This window comes from Panthera uncia (genome assembly GCF_023721935.1).
Source record: "Panthera uncia isolate 11264 chromosome B2 unlocalized genomic scaffold, Puncia_PCG_1.0 HiC_scaffold_24, whole genome shotgun sequence".
NCBI lineage: Eukaryota > Metazoa > Chordata > Mammalia > Carnivora > Felidae > Panthera > Panthera uncia.
In genome coordinates, this window is record NW_026057580.1 from 90,549,885 (window position 1) to 90,571,955 (window position 22,071).

A 22,071-nucleotide genomic window follows, 5' to 3' on the forward strand; every position below is an offset into this window, starting at 1 on the left:
GGTCTCCAGGGATTATTCACCTGTCCTTTATCTTGAATGGCTCCTCCCCTGGGGCTCTTTCCTTTCAGTTTGTAACTCTTCTCCTCATTCCCCTCTCTACAAAGATCTCTAAATCCCGTGTTTTCTACTGGTTATTGCCCAGCCTTTTCTTTCCTTTGAAGTACAGCTTCTTGGAAAAGCAGTCTCTTCTGATTATTTTTTCCCTCTGCACTGGAGACGGTCTGATTCAAGGACTCTCATCAAAACTATCTTCTTGAAGGTCATAAATGGCCTCTTGACAGGAAATCCTGAAAGGGCACTTTTAAGTCCTTATTTTACTTCTCCTCCCTTTGGCATTCGTCATTGTTTATTTATTTTTAATAGCAGTATAATTAACATAAAATATTATATTAGTTTCAGGTGTACAACACATTGATTCAACAACGCTGTCCGTTATTCAACGATCGTAAGTGTAGTCGCCACCTGTTACCAAAAATGGTATCACAATATTATGGACTCTATTTCCTATCCTGTACTTTTCATCTCCATGACTTATTTGGCATTTGTGATGGTGGACCAGGCCTTCCCTAAATCTTTCCCTGCTGACTCTATGCTACAACTTTCTCCTGGTTTTCCTCTTACCTCTATTAGGGTGACCTTTTGACTGGTTTGCTCATTGTTCTTCCCCTGCATATCCATTGTGTGTCCTCGGTCCTCACGGCTCTGCGCTTTGCCCACTTCAGAACTACGGGAGGGAAAGATGAGAAGCAGGAGCCCGTAAGAAGACTGCTGCCATAGCCCACATGAGGCTCTGATTTAGGGCAGGAGCAGTGGGAACAGAAAGGGGAGATCAATGGATGGATCTGAGAGAAAAATATTAGGGAGATGCTCAAAATAATGTAGAGACATGAATCTTTAGCTGGTAGGGTTCCTTCTCTATTATGATGAAGGGACAGAATAAAATAAATTTAACTTCTCTTAGAAAAATATTAGATGCCCAGGAAAAGCCAGAATATTTTCTTATCAAACTAGATGGAAAAAACATGTGTGTATGTGTAAAAATAACATGAGATTCCTTAATGACAAAGAAAGGGGTGAAGGAAATTTTTGCATAAGAAAGCTGTGATATGATCCAAGAATTCCACTACTGGGTATTTACCCAAAGAAAGCGAAAACATTAATTTGAAGAGATATATACCTCTTATTTACATTATTTACAATAGCCAAGATATTGAAGCCACCCAAGTGTCCACTGACAGATGAATGGATAAAGAGGATGTGGTGTATCTACCCAATGGGACATTATTCAGCAATAAAAAAGAACATGGTATTTTTATTTGTGACAACATGGATGGACCTAGAGGGTATTATGCTAATTAAAATAAGTCAGACAAAGACAGATGATTTCACTTACATGTGGAATATAAAAAAACAAGTGAATAAACAAACAAACAGCTGAATCAGACCTACAAATACAGAGAACTGATGGTTGACAGAGTGGATGGGAGTGGGGGATGGGCAAAATGGTGAAGGGGAGTGGGAGATCCAGGTTTCCAGTTACGGAATGAAGAGTCGGGAGAATAAAGGGTACAGCACAGGGAATACAGTCAATGAGACTATAATAGTGTTGTGTGGCGAGAGATGGGAGCTACCTTGTGGTAAGCACAGTATAATGAAAAGACTTCCTGAATCACTAAGTTGTACACCTGGAACTAATGAAGCACTGCGTGTCAACTACACTAAAAACAAACAAACAAACAAACAAGGAAAAAAACCAACACTGTGATATTCTGATCTGTGGGATGTGGAATGCAGCTTTTCTAATGGTTCAACAGTAAGAGTAAAATATAAAACAAATACTTTGTGAATGAGTGCAGAGTAAATAGTGTTAGGAGAAAAGAAAATACAAAAACAATAAAAAAAGGGAAATTTAAAGAGTGGAAGACAGTGTCTCCTTTCTACCATGTCTGGGAATGGTGGAAGAGTTTGATCCAGATGCAAGAATTTCAAAATCAAGTAAATAAATAGGATTGAATACAGATTACTACAAACTAAACCATGTTCTCTCAAAATCACAGGCTGAAGGGGTGCCCGGGTGGCTTAGTCGGTTAAATGTCCAACTCTGGCTCAGGTCATGATCTCACAGTTTGTGAGTTTGAGCCCCATGTCGGGCTCTGTGCTGACAGTTCAGAGCCTGAAGCCTGCTTCAGATTCTGTGTCTTCCTTTCTCTCTGCCCCTCCCCTGCTCACGCTCTGTCTCAAATATAAATAAACATTAGAAAAATTAAAAAAAAATCACAGGCTGAAGTCCTAATTCCAAAATGGAAGCAAGGATCTTTAAGGAGGTTAATTAAGATTAAATGAGGTCATAAGGGTGAGACTCTAATCTACAGACCAGAATTGGTAGTCCTTATTAGAAGAGGAAGCACCACAGAGCTCTTTCCAACACATGCATAGAGGAAAGGCCATGTAAGGACACAGCAAGAAGGTGGCCACCTGCAAGCTGGGAAGAGAGGTTTCACCAAAAATTGACCCCGCTGCAACCTTGATTTTGAACTTCCAGCCTCTCGTACTGTGAAAAAAAATTTGTTGCTTAAGCGACCCAGTCTGTAAGCACTGATAATTTTTGCAATCTCTCTCCAGGGAACCTATTCTCGGGCATTAAACTAGAAACTCAGGTGTCTGTGGAGGCTATGGTGGGTAATGCGGTGAATGAGAGAAGCAAGCTAGGGGTAATACAGTAAACTGGCGAACTGGAGAGTGGATGACCCACACAGGAGAGGCAATCTGCTTCCTCAGCTCAGCTCATGGAACTGTGGTCCAGAACATCAGATTAATTTCAAGAGAAGTACAAAGTCTGCATTTATGTGAAATTTTTTTTTTTTTTTTGCATTTAGCCACTGAAAATTACACACACATACATACACACACACAGTGGATCCAACCAAAGATACTAGGACTGCATCTTGCTGGCAGGCCCTAGTTTTTGACCTCTGCTCTGGCCACAGAGTATCTCCTGGCCTCAGGGTACCCCAGGCACTTTCTCACACTTTAGCTCCCGATGTCCTGATTTCTAGGTGCTTCTCTTTTTTTTCACCCTGCCTCAATATGGTCTTTAGGACTTACATACTATTTTATATCTTTGGCTTTTACTGACCACTGTAGGAAAATTAGACTGTGTGATCCTCTTCACTTTTTCTCTCATAATCTATATACAATCTAACAGAAAATTACCTTGAAAATGGATACAACATCTGGACTTTTGTTTGCAGCCAAGATGGGGAGGCAGGGACTGGATATACTGCTTGCCTAAAACCACCACCACCAAAAAACCCCACAATAAACTGGATAAAATATATGAAACAATAGTTTTCAAGACAATGAATCACTGGCAACAAAGGACACTGATACCCAAGAGACAGAGAACAAATGAGATGAGCCCTATGGTCACCCAGCTCACCGCCTTGAGTTTCCAGGCTATGGCACAGGGAGATGAGGCCTGCATGAGTCCTGGTGGATTCCCTGACAGCTGAGGGCCTGAGGAGACGGAGATGGCTAGAGTTCATAGAGTGTCAGAGAGGAGAAAGCTTCACAGTGAGAGAATGTGAACATCTGCAAAGGGTTCCCTTCAAGTATCCAGAAGAGCTGGTGAACCCATGCATCTGAGGACATTTCCTGAGGCCAGAACAGTGCCTGTGCCTACCAGCCAGGCTGGAAGACCTCACAACTCAGAAGGGGCGGCACAGAGTACCCAGAGGCATTTGTGTCCATACTGAGGAATAATGAATGGCTCTGGTCCCCCCTAACAAACCTTAAAAGCAAGACCCGAGAAGATCAAACTGTTCTGAAGTAGCTTAACTATATTCTAGAACAGAGCTTAAGAATATTTATAGAAATACAGAAATATCTAGTAACCAAAAGGTAAAGATTTCAATGTGTGGCATCCAATAAAAGTGTATTGGGGGGTGGGCAAAGAAATAGAAAAATACAACCCATGATGACGATCAAAAAACTGAAACTTAGAACTGACTCAGATGTTAGAATTCTCATTAAAACAATGTTAGAAAAAACATCAAAACAGTTATTATAACTATATTCCACTTGCTCAAAAGGTTAAGTAGACCCAAGGATGATATCTGTAAGACCCACTGTGAATTTCTAGAGATGAAAACTAAAAGGCCTGAGGTGAGAAATATACTGGAAGGGATTAAAGTCAGATGAGACACGGCAGAGAAAAGATCAGATAACTTGAAGAGGCAGCAACAGAAACTATTAATAGAAATTAAATAGAAGCCACAGCAATAGAAAAGGTGAAACACATTGAAAAAAAACAACTAAAAAAAAAAGGCATCAGGGAGCATGGGACACCTTCATGTGGCCTAATGTATGTGTAATTGGAATCCTCAAAGATGAGAGAAACAGATGGAGGCAGGAAACAACAAAAACAAAACTAAGAAGAAAAAATGGCCCAAATGTTCCAAAGTTGATGAAAACATAAACCTAAAAGATCCAACTAACCTCCAGCAGAAGAAACGTAAAGAAAATTACAAGGCACATCATAATCAAATTGCTCAAAACCAGTGATAGAAATCTCACAAGTAGCCAACATAGGGGAAACCATGCTCTGTATGGAGGAACACAGAGAAGCATGAGTCTATTTCCTGTTGGAAAAAACTGCCAGGTGAGAAGGCAATGGAGCTGAATTTTTTTCTTTTGATATGAAATTTATTGTCAAATTGTTTTCCATACAACACCCAGTGCTCATCCCAACAGATGCCCTCCTCAATACCCATCACCCACTTTCCCCTCCGTCCCACCCATCATCAACCCTCAGTTTATTCTCAGTTTTTACTTAACTGACTGAGCCACCCAGGCGCCCCTTATTCTCAGTTTTTAAGAGTCGCTTATGGTTTGGGTCCAATGGAGCAGTATTTTTAAAGTACCAGAAAAAAAGTGCCGATCTTTCAACACAGAATTGTATGCCAAATGAAAACAGCTTTCAAAATAAAAGATGAACTAGTCCTTTTCAGACATGTGAAAAGTAAAGGCACTCATTTTAGCTAACCAACATTACAAGAGATGTTGAAGGGAGTCCTCTGGGTATAAAGGAAAACGGTACCAGGTGAAAATATGGATCTACACAAAGGAATTAAAAAATACTGAAAAATGAAAACAAAATAGGCAAATATTAAGGTTTTCTTATTCAATCTCTTCCGAAGATGACAGTTCACAAAATTAATAACATAATGAAGGGGTTATAACTAATATAAATAAAGTGTGTGACTACAGAAGCATGAAGGTCAGGAAGGAAGAAATGGAAAAACACCATTTTAAAGCGCTAAACCCTAAAAAAAAATCACTAAAAGAGGAAAGCACAGCATTATGGGTAATAAGCTAACAAAGAAAGATAAAATAGATAAAACATAATTTAAAAGAAAGCTGAAAAAGTTGAAAAATGAGAGAAGAATTGAGACAAATAGAAAACAAAAAACAGTATAATAGACTAAAACTTCTCCATGTTAATAATCATATTAAATATAAATGTTTGCTTAATTATCCTAATTAATAGGCAGAAATGGTCATATTGGGTAAAAAGAGCATGAACTCAGCTGTATGCTGCCTATAAGAAGCATACTTTAATTTTCAACCTATTTGCATTTTTATATTTAAAGTATAAAAACACATATATCATTCCAACACTTATTAAGAGAAGGCTGGAGTGACTTTTCTAATATTAATTGAAGTAGATTTCAGAACAAAGAATAGGACCAGAAATAAAGTCACTTACCTCCAAAAAAACATAACAATCCTAAACATATGGGCACCTAATACAGAGCTTCAAAATACATGACACAAAACCTAACAGAGCTACAAGAATTAAAAAACAAGCCCACGATATTAGTTGAAGACTTCCAATACCCAACTCTCAATAATTAATAGAATAGATAGAAAATCAGTAAGGCTATCCCAGACATAAACAACACTTATTAGCCCATGTGATCGAATTTATTTATAAAAGAACACTTCAGGTAGACAAGTGCATGATACTCAGTCTTTTCTTTTTTTCTTTTCTTTTTTTTTAGTATAATTTATTGTCAAGTTGGCTAACATACAATGTATACAGTGTGCTCTTGGTTTTGGGGGTGACTCATCGCTTTTATACAACACCCAGTGCTCATCCCAACAAGTGCCCTCCTCAATGCCCAGCACCCATTTTCCCCTCTCCCTCACCCACCCCCGCCCCATCAGCCCTTAGTTTGTTCTCTGTATTTAAGAATCTCTTATGGTTTGCCTCCCTCCCTCTCTGTAACTATTTTTTCCCCTTCCCTTCCCCCATGGGTTTCTGTTAAGTTTCTCAAGTTCCATGAGTGAAAACATGATATCCGTCTTTCTCTGTCTTATTTCACTTAGCATAATACCCTCCAGTTCCATCCACATTGCTGCAAATGGCAGATTTCATTCTTTTTCATTGCCAAGTAGTATTCCATTGTATATATAAACCACATGTCCTTTAACCATTCATCAGTTGATGGACATTTAGGCTCTTTCCATAATTTGGCTATTGTTGAAAGCGTTGCTATAAACATTGGAGTACATGTACCCCTATGAATCAGTACTCTGTATCCTTTGGATAAATGCCAGTAGTGCTGTTGCTGGGTCATAGGGTAGTTCTATTTTTAATTTTTTGAGGAACCTCCACACTGTTTTCCAGAGCGGCTGCACCAGTTTGCATTCCCACCAACAGTGCAAGAGGGTTCCCATTTCTCCACATCCTTGCTAGCTTCTGTTGTTTCCTGAGTTAGTTTTAGTCACTCTGACTGGTGTGAGGTGGTATCTTAACGTGGTTTTGACTTGTATTTCCCTGATGATGAGTGATGTTGAGCATCTTCCCATGTGTCTGTTGGCCATCTGGATGTCTTCTTTGGAAAAGTGTCTATTCATGTCTTCTGCCCATTTCTTCACTGGATTATTTGTTTTCTAGGTGTTGAGTTTGGTAAGTTCTTTATAGATTTTGGATACTAACCCTTTATCTGATATCTCATTTGCAAATATCTTTTCCCATTCCGTCGGTTGCCTTTCAGTTTTGTTGATTGTTTCCTCACCATGCAGAAGCTTTTTATCTTGATGAGGTCCCAATAGTTCATTTTTGCTTTTATTTCCCTTGCCTTCGGAGACGTGTCAAGGAAGAAATTGCTGTGGCAGAGGTCAAAGAGGTTGTTGCCTGTATTCTCCTCTAGGTTTTGATGGTTTCCTGTCTCACATTTAGGTCTTTCATCCATTTTGAGTTTATTTTCATGTATGGTGTAAGAAAGTGGTCCAGTTTCATTCTTCTGCATGTTGCTGTCCAGTTCTCCCAGCATCATTTGCTAAAGAGACTGTCTTTTTCCATTGGATACTCTTGCCTGCTTTGACAAAGATTAGATGGCCATAACATTTGTGGGTCCAATTCTGGGTTCTCTATTCTATTCCATTGGTCTATGTGTCTGTTTTTGTGCCCATACCATACTGTCTTGATGATTACAACTTTGGAGTAGAGGCTAAAGTCTGGGATTCTGATGCCTCCTGCTTTGGCTTTCTTTTTCAACATTACTTTGGCTATTCAGGGTCTTTTATGGTTCCATATAAATTTTAGGATTGTTTGTTCCAGCTTTGAGAAGAATGCTGGTGCAATTTTGGTACAGATTTCACTGAATGTGTAGATTGCTTTGGGTAGTACTGACATTTTAACAGTATTTGTTCTTCCAATCCATGAGCATGGAATATTTTTCCATTTCTTTGTGTCTTCAATTTCCTTTGTAAGTTTTCTATAGTTTTCAGCATACAGATCTTTTACAGCTTTGGTTAGGTTTACTCCTAGGTATTTTATGGTTTTTGGTGCAATTGTAAATGGGATCGATTTCTTGATTTCTCTTTCTGCTGCTTCATTACTGGTGTACAGAAATGCAACCGATTTCTGTACACTGATTTTGTATCCTGTGACTTTGCTGAATTCATGCGTTAGTTCTAGCAGATCTTTGGTGGAGTCTTTCAGGTTTTCCATGTATAGTATCATGTCATCTGTGAAAAGTGAAATTTTGACTTCTTCTTTGCTAATTTGGATGCCTTTTATTTCATTTTGCTGTCTGATTGCTGAGGCTAGGACATCCAACACTACATTCAAAAACAGTGGTGAGAGTGGGCATTCTTGTCATGTTCCTGATTTCAGGGGGAAGATCTCAGTTTTTCCCCATTTAGGATGATATTAGTCATGGGTTTTACATATTTGGCTTTTATGATGTTAAGGTATGTTCCTTCTATCCGGACTTTCTTGAGGGTTTTTATTAAAAAAGGATGCTGTATTTTGTCAAGTGCTTCTTCTACATCTATTGACTATACATTCTTTTCAAGGGCACTAAAAACTTTTACCAAGAGAGACCATATTAAGAATCACAAAATAATTCTCAATAAATTTAAAAAGATTTGGATCATTCAGAATATGTTCTTTGACCACAATGGAATTAGAAATCAATAACAGAATGATATCTTGGAAACTCCCTAAATATTGGGAATGAAACGACCCATTTCCAAGTAACCCAGGATCAAAGAATAAATCTGAAGAAAAATTAAAAAAGTGTTTTTGAAAGAAATGAAAATGAAACCACAATATATCAAAATTTGTGGAATGCCATTCAAGCAGTGCTTAGTGGGAAATTTATGGCACTAAATGTTTATATTAGGAGAGAAGAAAGGTATTAAATCGTCCACAGTTTCCACTTTAAAAATTTTGAAAAAGGACAAATTAAACCCCAAATAAGCCAAATAAAAACCAGAGTAGATACCAATGAAGGAGAAAATAGAGAAACAATAAGGAGAAATCAATGAAACAAAAATTTGATTCTTTGAGATCAAAATTGATAAACCATTATTAGCAAGGCTGATTGAAAAAAAAGAAATATTTAGGCTGAGATTGCTTGCTGCCTTAAAAAAATAAATTACCAACAGCAGGGATTAGGGGGCTGCAACTACAGATCCTCTTACTACTGATCCTATTACTACAGATCCTATTACTACTGAAAAGATGAGGGAATATTATGAACAACATTATATCAACCAATTAAATCACTTGAGTGAAATGGACAAATTCCTTGAAAGAAACAAACTATCAAGGTTTACATAAGAAGAAACAGATAACCTTGAGAGCTCTAATTCTACTGAATAAATAGAATTTGTAGTTAAAAATCTTCCAAAAAAGAACATTCCAGGGCCAGACAGCTTTACCTGTGAATTTATCCAACATTTGAAGAAGAAATAAAATGATGGCCATGAAAGTGGTAGAGCTAAGAACTTCTGAATATTCTCTTCTCCAAATAAGCTAAGAGAAAACTGGCAAAAATGGTCAGAATCAGCATTTTCAGATTTCTAGAAATTAGTCAAAAGCTTGTGGCAACTGGAGAATGTTTATTCAAGAAAAATGGTTGAACCTTGGTAAAAGCAGAGAGCTCTGTGGCATTTTAACTTGACCTAGCCCCATCCCCCACTGTAGCTCTGTGGTGGCCTTGAAGAATAGCCTGCAATTTATGGCGAAAGCCAGCAGCCCGGCAGCTACTGGAAGGAACAGAACAGGGATGGAGCTCTTTCAAAGCCTCATTTCTAAAGAACTATTTTACTTGATCTGTCTGGTGGTTCCTTGGAAGATACCACTTATAAGGCTGTCAGTACTTGACTTATCTCAGAGCTGGCCTTTTCCCTGGGAGGCACTTGTTAAAACAATTACAGTTAGCTTCATGGCTGCCTGAGTGATGGATAATAGAAGCCAAACAACAGACTAACTAAAAAAGGTGAAAAGGAAAAGTTGGGGAAGTAAGATGTCCACACGAGTTTTCCCAAGTCCTGACACTATTCGGAGAGTCTAGAAGGTCTCACACATGTAGGGTTGTGAGCATGCACAGCAGAGACCTAAGAAGGCTTTACGCCTTCACTTCTGGCTGATCTTAATGCTCTGTGCTAATAGGAAGCAAAAGCTAACACAGAGTTGTCAACTACTTGGCTAAATATCGAAGGTGTGCTCAATACCCCAAGAGACCCCTTAGCAAGACTGAGAGACTTACTGGTTCCAGGTGTTCAAGAAAATCTTTGTCCAATTAGCTGATCACTAGTCTAACCAAGCAGAGACTTCAGTGGCCAAACATTGTAATTATAGAGTTGTAGAAATTTGTTCAGATAAGTTATTTAACAAATAACAACTATAATAAGTAGCATCAACAACAAACCCCAGGGAAGGGAAGAATCCAATTCTTAAGAGTTGTCACATTATAGTCTTTAAAATGTCCAGTTTTCAACAAAAGATTACAAAGACATACAAAAAAACCAAGAAAGGATGGTCCATACAAAGGGAAAAAAATAATCACCAGAAACTGTCCCTTAGGAAGTCTATACATTGAACTTTCTAGACAAAGACTTGAAATCTATTATTGTAAATATGTTCAAAGAACTAAAGGAAATTATGTCACTACACAGAGAGTATCAATGAAGAAATGAAAATTACAAAAGAAAAAATACCAAATCTACCGACTCTTCCAGAGAACAGAAGAACTAGAAATTCTTCTTAACTCATTCCATGAAGCCAGCTTACCCTAATACCAAACCAGACTAAAACATTACAAGAAAACCAAAGACCCATATTTTTCATGAACAAAATGCGAAAAACTCTAAATTAAATTTTAGAAAATCAAGTTCACCAATTTATAAAAATGATAACATACCATGACTAAATAGGGTTTATCCTAAGAATGAATCGTTAGTTCAATATTTGAAAATCAATGTAATCTACCATATGAACACATTAATAAAGAAAAATCATGATTATCTGAATAGACACAGAAAGAGCATTTGACAAAAATCCAACATCCATTACTGATACAAACTCTCAGCAAACCAGGAAATGAAGGAATCTACCTTCATTTTTATAATGTCCTTTAGGACATTTATAAAAAAAACCTATGATAATATCATATTTAATGGTGAAAGACTGAATGCTTTCCCACTCATTACCCATAAAATCATGAAGAAGATAATGCTATCTACTCTCATCATTTCTATTCAACCTTGTAACATTATACTGGAGGTTTAGCCTTTGCAATAAGGCAAAAAAAAAAAAAAAAGGCATCTGGTTTGGAAAGGAAGGAATTAAACTGGTTTTTATTTGCTTGATTGTCTATGTAGAGAATCTAGTAAAATATACTAAAAAGCTACTAAAACCCAAAAGACATTTTAGTAAGATGGCATAATGCAAGTTCAACATCCGACAGTCAGTAGTATTTCTATAAATGAGCAACAAACAATTATAAATATCATTTACATACGAAATACTCAGGAATAAATGGGTCAAACATCTGTAGGACTTACACCCTGAAAACTAAAAAACAGTGCTGAGAGAAATTAACAAAGACCTAAATAAATGAAGAAATATGTTAATGAGTCAGATTACTGAATATTGTTAACCTGTCAATTCTCTCCAAACTGGTCTGTGGATTCAAGGCGATGCCGATTGGAATCCAGTAGGCTCTACTGTAGAAGAAGCTTATTCTAAAAATCATGTGCACATAAAAAAGACCTTGAATAACTAAATTGACATTGAAAAAGGACAAAGTTGGAGGACCAATAATACCTACTTCCAAGACTTCCAGTTTTATTATAAATCTCTAGTAATCAAGACAGTGTATTACTGATTAAAGACAGAAAACCAGATCAATGGATCAGAACTGAGTCCAGGAACAAAAGCACAAAGATACTGACAACTGATTTTCACAAAAATGCAAAAAGGCCATTCATCTGAGGCAGGATTGTTTTTTCAACAAATGGGGCTGGAACAACTAGAATATGCAAATGCAAACAAACCAAAATAGATTATCTGATCCAAACCTCATGCAATATATAAAAATTAACACAAAACAGATCACACACTTAAATACAAAACCTGAAAATATAAAACTTTCACATGAAGACGTAGGAGAAAACTTCTGTGACTTTAGGCAAAGGATGCTTAGACAGTATAAAGCATGATTCATAAAAGAAAAAACTGATAAACGTCATCAAAATAAAGCTTGTTCTTTGAAAGCCACTGTTAAAAGAGAGTGAAAAGGGAAAACAGAGGCTGGGAGAGAATATCTGCAAATTATGTATCTGCAGAAGAACATATTTAAAATATATAAAGAACATTGTGACGTCACACACCTCACAATGGCTGGGTCTGATTTCACAAAGTGGAGGTCGGGTGGGGGGTGGTGGTAAAAAAAAAAAAGGCTGAAAAATGGACAAAGCAAGAACTAAAAAAAAACAAAAGGTTGCAAGCAACAGGTATTTTAAGGAAAAAAGGTAAACCACTTCCTTCTCGTGAAAAGGAAACTGGAGTCTGGAATAGGACTATTATAAAACTGGAATAAATATATAGTGGAAGAGTGACAGGATACTTAGAATTAACTCTTAAAGCCTTCATTATATTAAGAAGAGATTTCATTCATTCAGTTCCCATCTGAGTGTTCATAAATAAAGGACTTTAATATTACTATCTGAATTAACTTTTCTCTGATCAAAGCTGTTAATGAAATAAAACATTCTATCTTTAAAAAAAAACCCAACAAACTCAAGTTAAAACAGATTAATGACTAGGGAATACCGGATACTACTTATTAAGAATTTTCACATATTAATAGAAACTTCATTACCAACTCTCAGGCAGTAGATAATAACATCATAGGGGCATGAGGTACAAAAGGTGTAAGTTTCAGACTTTTAAGAAAATGCTTTGGTTAAATTAACCTATTGGGGTTTCTTCTTGATACCTTAAGAAGGGAGTACAGCTTTACTAAAATGTGTAAACATTACTTGCACAGAAGTGATTGACATTTCTAAAAAAAATAAAAATAAGAAAGAATAAAGAAGATAAGAAATTCAAGTGGAAGTAGTAAGAGGTAGTCCTATGTGGCTTATTTATATATTCTGGTCAACCAACTAAATAAGTTGCAAACTGAATGGCAAGACTGAAAGAAACAAAACAATTAGCCTTCAGGGGCGCCTGAGTGGCTCAGTCGATTAAATGTCCAACTCTTGATTCTGGCTCAGGTCATGATCACGAGATCGTGTGAGATCAAGCCCTGTGTCAGGCTCCATGCTAAGCATGGAGCCTGCTTAAGATTCTCTCTCTCTGCTTCCCCCCCCCCCAACTTGTGCTCTCTCTCTCTAAAATAATAATAAAAAAAATTAGTGTCCATTTACTTGGGTACAATGGACTCATTTAGGTAAATTAAAGAAATAAAGAAATGACTTTGTACATACGGGGCTATAATATTTCCACCTTCCACTTGCCTACAGCTTTCAGGTCATTAGAAATGTATCTTAATTCATCCCTACTTCTAAGAAACTACTAGTATAGGGAAAGCCCAAAAAGCTGCAGATGAACTTGAGCATTTAGACATATCTGAACTTCTCATGAAAATTTATTTTCAGAAGCTTTGTAAGTGTTCTATGCTCAAAAGGAGAAGTCAAGCTACCCTGACAGTCTTTAGGAGCTGGGATGTTTTGCGAGGTTTTTAAAAAATTCTAACCTGGAGAGCATGGTGTGGATCTGTGTATCACCGGAGAATAGGCATCCAATGCAGTCAGTGACTACAGACTCTCATTTGCATATTAGATACAAGTTTGAAAATTTAAAAAAACTTTTTTTTCAACGTTTTTTATTTATTTTTGGGACAGAGAGAGACAGAGCATGAACGGGGGAGGGGCAGAGAGAGAGGGAGACACAGAATCGGAAACAGGCTCCAGGCTCCAAGCCATCAGCCCAGAGCCTGACGCGGGACTCGAACTCACGGACCGCGAGATTGTGACCTGGCTGAAGTCGGACGCTTAACCAACTGCGCCACCCAGGCGCCCCAAGTTTGAAAATTTTTTATAAAACATGTTCAAAAACACCAAGAGCACTGTTGCCATAATGTATTAAATATGGTATTTAAAAAATTTTTTTATTTTTATTTTTGAGAGAGACAGAGAGAGAGAGAGACAGAGTGAGAGACAGAGCATGAGCAGGGGAGAAGCAGAGAGAGACACACACACAGAATCTGAAGCAGGTTCAGGCTCTGTCAGCCCAGAGCCTGATGTGGGGCTCAAACTCACGAACCGCTAGATCATGACCTGAGCCGAAGCTGGATGCTTAACTGACTGGGCCATGCAGGCGCCCCTAAATATTATGATATTTTTTGGTTGTTGAAACAGTTTGTCCTTACTGTTCGTGTATTTTTTATATGTGTGATCTGCCATTGAGTATAAACTCTTTAGGGTCAATGACTGTATCATCAACTATTATATAAAATTCCAGTGTTTTAGAGAATGGAACTGAAAACTTTCCTGGCAGATGTAACCAGAATGAAGATCAGAAAGACCTGGGATGTGTGTTTCATACAGGAGGCAGCGGGAAAGCCTGGAAAGAAAAGCAGATTAGGAAACAGAGGACCTGTGTTCTGGTCCTGGGTCTGACATTTAGTAACCACAGTGACTTGAGACAAGTCACAGCCTCTAAGATCTAAGGCAGGGGTCAGGATACTGGTCTGCAGGGAGATAGTGAGAACCAAATGTGATCCATGTGAGTGGCTGTGCTCTGAAGTGATACAGGGCTATATATAGTTATATCATCATCAGATTTTCTCTTTAAAAGATTTTAAAGCTTCCAACAAAATGGCATTTTACCGGGAAGCCTGACAACACTAAATATAATTTAAAACAAACAGACAAACAAACAGCCCAGCAGTCTGGGGATCTTGGCTCCTGGTCTGTGCACTGACCCAGAAGTTCCCTGGGAAATTTATGCAAGGCCTTTCCCCTTAGTTTTCTTGACTAGAAAACAGAGGGGATAGAGAATTTCTAAGGAATCTTCTAGGTCATGATTCTGTGACTCTTTAAAACACCATTTAAATTATGTTTGTCTTTCATCTGTAGAATAAAACATTATCTTGTGAAATAATGCATGGTTTTATTTGATAATTCCTATAAATTAGACTGTCATCTCCTTCAGAATTTTTGAAGTGAAACAGACATATTATTCTCCAAAATGTCAACATCAGTAGCAGGGTTAACCTGAACAAACATCTTCCTGAAGGAAATTCAGCTAGGATCATCCGGGTGCGTGTGTGTGTAAGCATGTACTCCTATGCGTATGTGGGTATGGTTGGTGGTGGATGAACAGGAGGGCACGACAGATTATCTAGGCTGTTCGAGGCTGTTACTCTCTTGGGATAGTTTGCTAGTGATTGTGTGAATATGAAGTTTGGGCTGAAAGTTAGGTACAAAATGATCTGCAGTGATAAAAAAAAATGAGAAATAGGAAGATTTTTGATATAAGTTTTTTGAGGTAAAAGGGATTTTCATTTATGTATTAAATGATGCAGCAAGTACCAAATGAAACTACAGAAACTTCCTAGTGATCTTTTATAACAAACACCTCAAAACGAATTGCTTAAATATATTACGCATTTGAAGAAAATATACAATGATATTGTTATGGGTATTACTTTGTTTCTTTAATGTCTCAAATAGGTATTTCATAATTTTTTTAAACCACACATCATCTACGTGTTTTCAGTTAATGTTATTTTAAAATGTAACTCAAACAAAAATAAATGACAAAATGGTTCCAAAAAACAAAAATTTGGTATGATATTTTAATTTTATTTAATATTATTTCTTATAACTTAGTTATAATACATTCTCAAAGTCCAACCATTAAGATATTCTTACGGGCGCCTGGGTGGCTCAGTCGGTTTAGTGTCCGACTTCAGCTCAGGTCATGATCTTGCATGAGTTCAAGCCCCACGTCAGGCTCTGTGCTGACAGCTCAGAGCCCGGAGCCTGCTTTGGATTCTGTGTCTCCCTCTCTCTCTGCCCCTCCCCTGCTCTCTCTCTCTCTCTCAAAAGTAAATAAACACTAAAAAAATCAAAATAAAATATTCTCAAGCCAGCTCAACTCTTAAAAAATCAATTATCTGAAATTTAACTTTCTTTTTTTAAAGTTTGAGATTTTTTTTTTTGAGAGAGACAAAGAGAGGGAGGGAGAAGAGAGAGAGAATCTTTTCCTTTTCCTTTTTTTTTTGTTTATTTATTTATTTTGAGAGGGGGTGCAGAGAGAGTTTGAAAGAGAGAGGGAGAGAGAGATTTCCAGACAGGCTCTGCATTGTCAGCGTGAAGCCCGATGTGGAATTTGAACCCACAAACCATGAGATCATGACCCAAGCTGAAACCAAGAACGGGACTCTTAATTGACTTAGCCACCCAGCCACCCCAGGGAGAGAGAGAATCTTAAGCAGGCTCCACGTTCAGTGCAGAGCCCAACACGGCGTTCCATCCCACAAACCTGGGATCATGACCGGAGCCAAAATCAAGAGTTGGATGTTCAACCGACTGAGCCACCCAGGTGCCCCTGAAATTTAACTTTTGGTGTAATGTCATAAAAAGAGAAATGGAGAAACTGTCCTTAAAAAAACAAACAATACTTGTTTAGCGCTGCAAGTATTTAGAAGGAAAAGTTGCTTACTGTGTCACAGACTCTGAGCCCAGCCTGAAATCTTGGGACTTGTCCTTAATGACTGACCACTGCAAAAGAAGAACAACAAACAGTAAGTACAAACTCAGCACAACGCAGGTAATAGTAGCAACTTGCTGAATGAGGAGAGAGCATGTTTGTTCTGAACATAAATGTCTATCAGCATAATGTTTTCACTCCTATGGACAACCAAGGAGAAAGTTCTCCAGATCATCTGAGCACTCTGTACGCATGTCAGTTTTCAGGTATGTGGCAAAAAAAAGGTCAGATACGAATCAGTGTAAACTAATCTAGAAACACCATATGGCATATCACTTAGGTTCTAAATGTATCTTTCAACATCGTATCCTTCGTTCCTCATCCTTTTGGCATACTTTATATTTTCATAGTGATGACACTCATGGAATTCTATCTAAAATTTTGGATCTGAAAACCCAACCTTCTACAAAATTTGTTCGGTACATATTTTATTAACGGCACCTTTGTGAAGAAAACAAACTAAAAGTACTTTCAGTGGTGCCAGATTATATTGTTATGTTTGATGGTTCCTCCAGAATTCCAGCATTAAGTCCAAATGAAGGTATACTGTGGGAAAATGGAGCTTGATATGAGACAGTATTTTATAAATCTACCCAACGTTGCTATAAAATTGACTACAAATATTTTTTTTAAAGAGGTAATTACATGTTATGGAAAGAATCCATTTAAAATTCACATAGAAAATATACAGTTACTAAGTTTTGAGCCATATACAAATCAAAGATATACTATAGCCACCTAATTATTTAATTAAAAAAAAAACTGCAGGAAACAAAAACCAAGATGAAATCAAAGAAAAGGAGCACAGTCCTTAAGTTGTTTCAGTCTGAAGTTGTTTGAGTAACTACTGTTTTCCCAGTCTTATCTTTCCTGAAGATTGTTTTGCTTTTTAGATTTTGTCCCTCACAATCAGATTCTGCAAGATCATTCTTTTTTTTTTTTTTTCAACGTTTTTTTTTTTTTTTTTTTTTTTTTTATTTTTGGGACAGAGAGAGACAGAGCATGAACGGGGGAGGGGCAGAGAGAGAGGGAGACACAGAATCGGAAACAGGCTCCAGGCTCCGAGCCATCAGCCCAGAGCCTGACGCGGGGCTCGAACTCACGGACCGCGAGATCGTGACCTGGCTGAAGTCGGACGCTTAACCGACTGCGCCACCCAGGCGCCCCTGCAAGATCATTCTTTAGCAAGATTTGGCACTTGAGTGTCTTAAAACAAGTATTCTTTTTTTCTTTTTAATTAATAATGTTTATTTTTTAATTTACATCCAAATTAGTTAGCATATAGTGCAACAGTGATTTCAGGAGTAGATTCCTTAGTGCCCCTTACCCATTTAGCACCCCCCCCCACAACTCCTCCAGTAGCACTCTGTTTGTTCTCTATATTTAAGAGTCTCTTATGTTTTGTCCCCCTCCCTGTTTTTAGATTATTTTTGCCTCCCTTCCCTAATGTTCATCTGTTTTGTATCCTAAAGTCCTCATATGAGTGAAGTCATTGGATATTTTAAGACAAGTATTATTAATCATAAAGATTTCAAGACGATATTGTATTATGTAGTATTATTGCTATCTGCATAGCTTTAAATCAAGCATATAATAAAAACATAAAAGAACAAGAAGACTTAGTGGTGAAAGGTGGATCTTGTAGCAAGTGACTCAATTTCACAGAACAACCAAAGCACCAAGAACACCCTGATTTTTCCCTACTGGTGAAGATGATCTGACTTACTTAAAATGTGTTTGGGACAAAAAGTACAATCACATGAAAAACTCAAATTCACGGACTAATTCAGATTGCAGAACAGTCTACCTGCCCTGAACCCAATAGCGCAAGAAGCAAAGAAAACCACCAAAATCTAAACTCAGAAAGTGTCAATTATAACGGAATATATTTAGTTTTTCTCCCAGTCTTATGAAATAAATTCCAAAGACAGCAATCAAATTGATTTTATTTTTTACTTGGTCTAAGTATTACTTCTATTTCTTTGCTCATGGCAAGCCCAGCATCTTACCATATGTATACGTATGTATGTATATGTATATAATGTGTGTATGTATTCTATATACATAATGTATGCAACTTTTACAAAGTCTGGATTAAAAAAAACCCTCGTTGTAACAGCTCTGATCAGAATTTGAACCTACTTCAGAGGTTGAGGGAAGAGAAATAAGACTGAATTGTATATCACTGTTAAGTCAATGTTATTTTTAGTTATTTATCATGACCCTGACATATGAGTAACAACATATTGTCATGTGTAGGTCTTACCAAACCTGCTTTTAATAGTCTGTTCATCATGTGAAATGGATGCAGAAGGTTTGTCTTAAGTAGATTTAACACTGTCCCTGCCATCTTTCCTGCTGTATTACTGTATTACAGTAACTGGCACATTTAAGCCCTTCTTCATGTTGCAAAGGTGGCTTAAATTGTGTTCAAATCTTATGAATCCCAAGTTAATAGAGTATCCACATTACAAAGTTTTAACACTTATTAAAGGACACTTATTTAATTAGGACCAATATTCCACTTCTAAACACCTTTACTCACTCATTCCTTGGTCTCAGCAGCAGCACGCCATATGGGTAGTTACTCATGGAGGCAAGAAGGAGGAGGAAGAAGGTATCTCTGTGAGCTGTTTTGTTTCATTTCCTTGTTTAACAAAAAAGCCCCCACGGCTGTGATACCACCAGCCCACAGCACCCCCCATCATCCACAAGGCCAGGGAGCACGACTGCCCTTCTTTCCCTCCTGTTCACACACACCTCTCAAGTTGTTTTGTGACTTCATCTCCTCTTCACGGTACCCTTGATTTGGAGAGGAGGGGATGAGGAGAGGAAGATGAGCAAAGCAAAGGAGATGAACGAAAAGACCAGAATCCAGGGGCTCCTGCTTCCCAAACCCTCACAGCTTCTTAGTGAGGCTTTTAAAATTAGATGCAGCAAGACTTAAACATGAAAGGAATGTCTAAGTGCCTCCACCGATCAAACGGGAGATTTACCAAGAAGAAAACAACTCATAAATAGCTTTGTAAGAGAAATGGGCCATGCAAACAACTCATCCAAGTATTTCTGTAAACTTGAAGAATGAATGTAAAATTAGGTAAATGTTTAATCAAGGTCTGTTGTAGGTAGCACACAGGTGAGCTTTAAATAAGGCAAATTTATGGTATCGTACAGCTCTATATTTATGTGTTTATAATACTTTCTGATATCTTCTTTCTCATATAATTAATATCTACTGTTTATTTATACCCACTTGGTAGAAATTTTTTAAAAAGAGAGAGGAAAACAACAACTAGAGCTGGTGGCTAAATTGTAGTCATGGCTCTGTCATTAGCTTTCCATGTGGCCTGAGTACAAGCCATCTCCCTTCTCTTGGGGTCTGTTTTTTACTTGAAAATGAACAGAAGGGGCTCCGAATAAAAGCGTGATCTATCACAGCACCATTCGCGTATTTTACAGATGAGGAAATGGAGGCCCAGACTCGCCAAGGCTACAGAAGTCGCCCAAAGGCTACAATTCTGGTTTTTCAAACTGATTTAACAACAAAACTATTTTTCAAAGACAGTTTTGCTTGGATGCCTCATATAGAGACACTTAAACGTGGAATTAGTCTAGGTGAAGTTAGGTTTGGTGGCCTGGCAAACCCTGTCTTCCCAGCTCTACTCCCCAGAGCCCTAAAGAACAGGGTTCTACAGAGGAGAGTTTATAGACCACAGGACTAAACAAGTTCTTCCAGATTTCCTCTGTTGCTAAAATTCTGTTTCCAGGAGCACAATTTTACGATTTTATATATTCCCTTGATTCTTTGGTTTTAGAATTTATTATTCGTTATGTGAATTGTATTTGATGCTGAATTATAATGATAATGATAATGAATTATAATGCCTTGAGGACAAAATAGTCCCGTGCATTAAGATGCGGTTTCTGGAAGTATATAAAAACACAAAGTGAAGGTTTTCGTTTTGGTTCGTGATTTGTAGTTTTGGGTACTAACTGTGCCAGTTAGAAACAACAACAGGTATTTATGAAACCCCACTCTGAGCCAGGCACTGTGCTAGATGTCCTGGGGGTACAAAGCTGAGGAGGCTATAGGAATTCATGACCTAATGGGGAAAGCTTTACATACAACCAACAAGGCAGAGAGGAATAAACATTACGATGACGATAAAAAGGAAATGTGCAGAAATAAAGGAACAGAAGCCTTGAATCGTAACTGGAAGTTTTTGAGAGGGATTCACAGAGGAAGGAGCATTTAGCTAGACCTTAAGAGATCTCAGGAGATCTGCTATTTCACAGCAACATCCTTCCCATGCTCTTTCTTAAGTTCACTCTTGACCAAAACTGGCATCCCTTAACCTTCTACCCTTTGTCCTTTCCATTCTTTACAAAATCTCTGATCTCATGGACTTAACCAGTATGTTTAGCAAATGACTTCCAAATCAATACCATTAAACCAGATCCAGATCTTAAGTTTTCTCCAAAATGACTTGGCAATAGCTAGTTTTCAGCAAATTTTGTAAACACAGCAGTTTTTTCCAAAAACACACTTGAATCTGTAAATTTTCATCAGAACTACCTGCAAGTCTGAGTTTTCAGCAAATCTCTCCTGAGTTCCATAGATGTCTGCAAGATATCTGTAAGTGACTGTTGCATAGATGCCGCCAATTTCGTGGAGTCTCAGACTGAAGTTCTTCTACTCTTATACACTGGGGTGTTCAAACTAGAAACCCAGGTTTCTCCTTAACCTTCACATGGATTTAGTTCACCAAATCCTAGTTTCTCATTGTATTTGGCATGGATTATTACAGCAGCTTCTCCTGGTCATAGTTCCTTCAGTATTGCTTTTTTTCCATTTTTTTCAGAGCTTCTAGAATGCACTTTTGAAACAAACAATTACATAATCCTTTGGTGACTCCCTACTACCTCCAGGATAAGATGCAGCTTTTTTTCTTTTTTTTTTTAAGTTTATTTATTTATTTTGAAAGAGACAGCATGAGCAGGGGGACGGGCAGAAAAAGAGGCAGAGAGAGAGAATCCCAAGTAGGCTACACACTGTCAGTGAGAACCCGATGCGGGGCTCGAACTCATGAACCATGAGATCATGGCCTGAGCCAAAATCAAGAGTCAGGCGCTTAACGGACTGAGCCACCTGGGCATCCCTAAAATGCAGCTTCTTAACATGCCATAGGGACCTTCTTAAATCCTGTCTCCTTGTTCAGATTCAGCTCTTTTTTTAAAATATATTTAAAAGGTTTTTTTGATGTTTATTTTTGAGAGACAGAGAGAGAGAGACATAGAGAGAGAGAGCGCAAGCGAGCATGAGTGGGGGAAGGGCAGAGGGAGAAAGAGGGAGAAAGAGGGAGACACAGAATCTGAAGCAGGCACCAAGCTCTGAACTGTCAGCACAGAACCGTGTGGGGCTCAAACCCACAAACTGCGAGATCATGACCTGAGCCAAAGTTGGACACTTGACCAACTGAGCCACC

General features: G+C 37.9%; 1 protein-coding gene across 8 annotated transcripts in view; it reads right to left on the reverse strand.

Annotated features, from left to right (window-relative positions):
• AHI1 (Abelson helper integration site 1) overlaps positions 1 to 22,071 on the reverse strand; it is a 222,134-nt gene that overhangs the window by 21,278 nt on the left and 178,785 nt on the right. For 7 of the 8 annotated variants that reach the window (XM_049654404.1, XM_049654402.1, XM_049654403.1 and 4 more), the window contains 2 exons: positions 16,538 to 16,596; positions 622 to 724 (listed from right to left, as the gene is read on the reverse strand). In XM_049654404.1, the coding sequence (XP_049510361.1) occupies positions 622 to 724; positions 16,538 to 16,596 (162 nt within the window). Of the gene's footprint in view, positions 1 to 621; positions 725 to 16,537; positions 16,597 to 22,071 lie in introns of those variants that run through there. The other variant, XR_007462863.1, reaches the window with a different exon arrangement.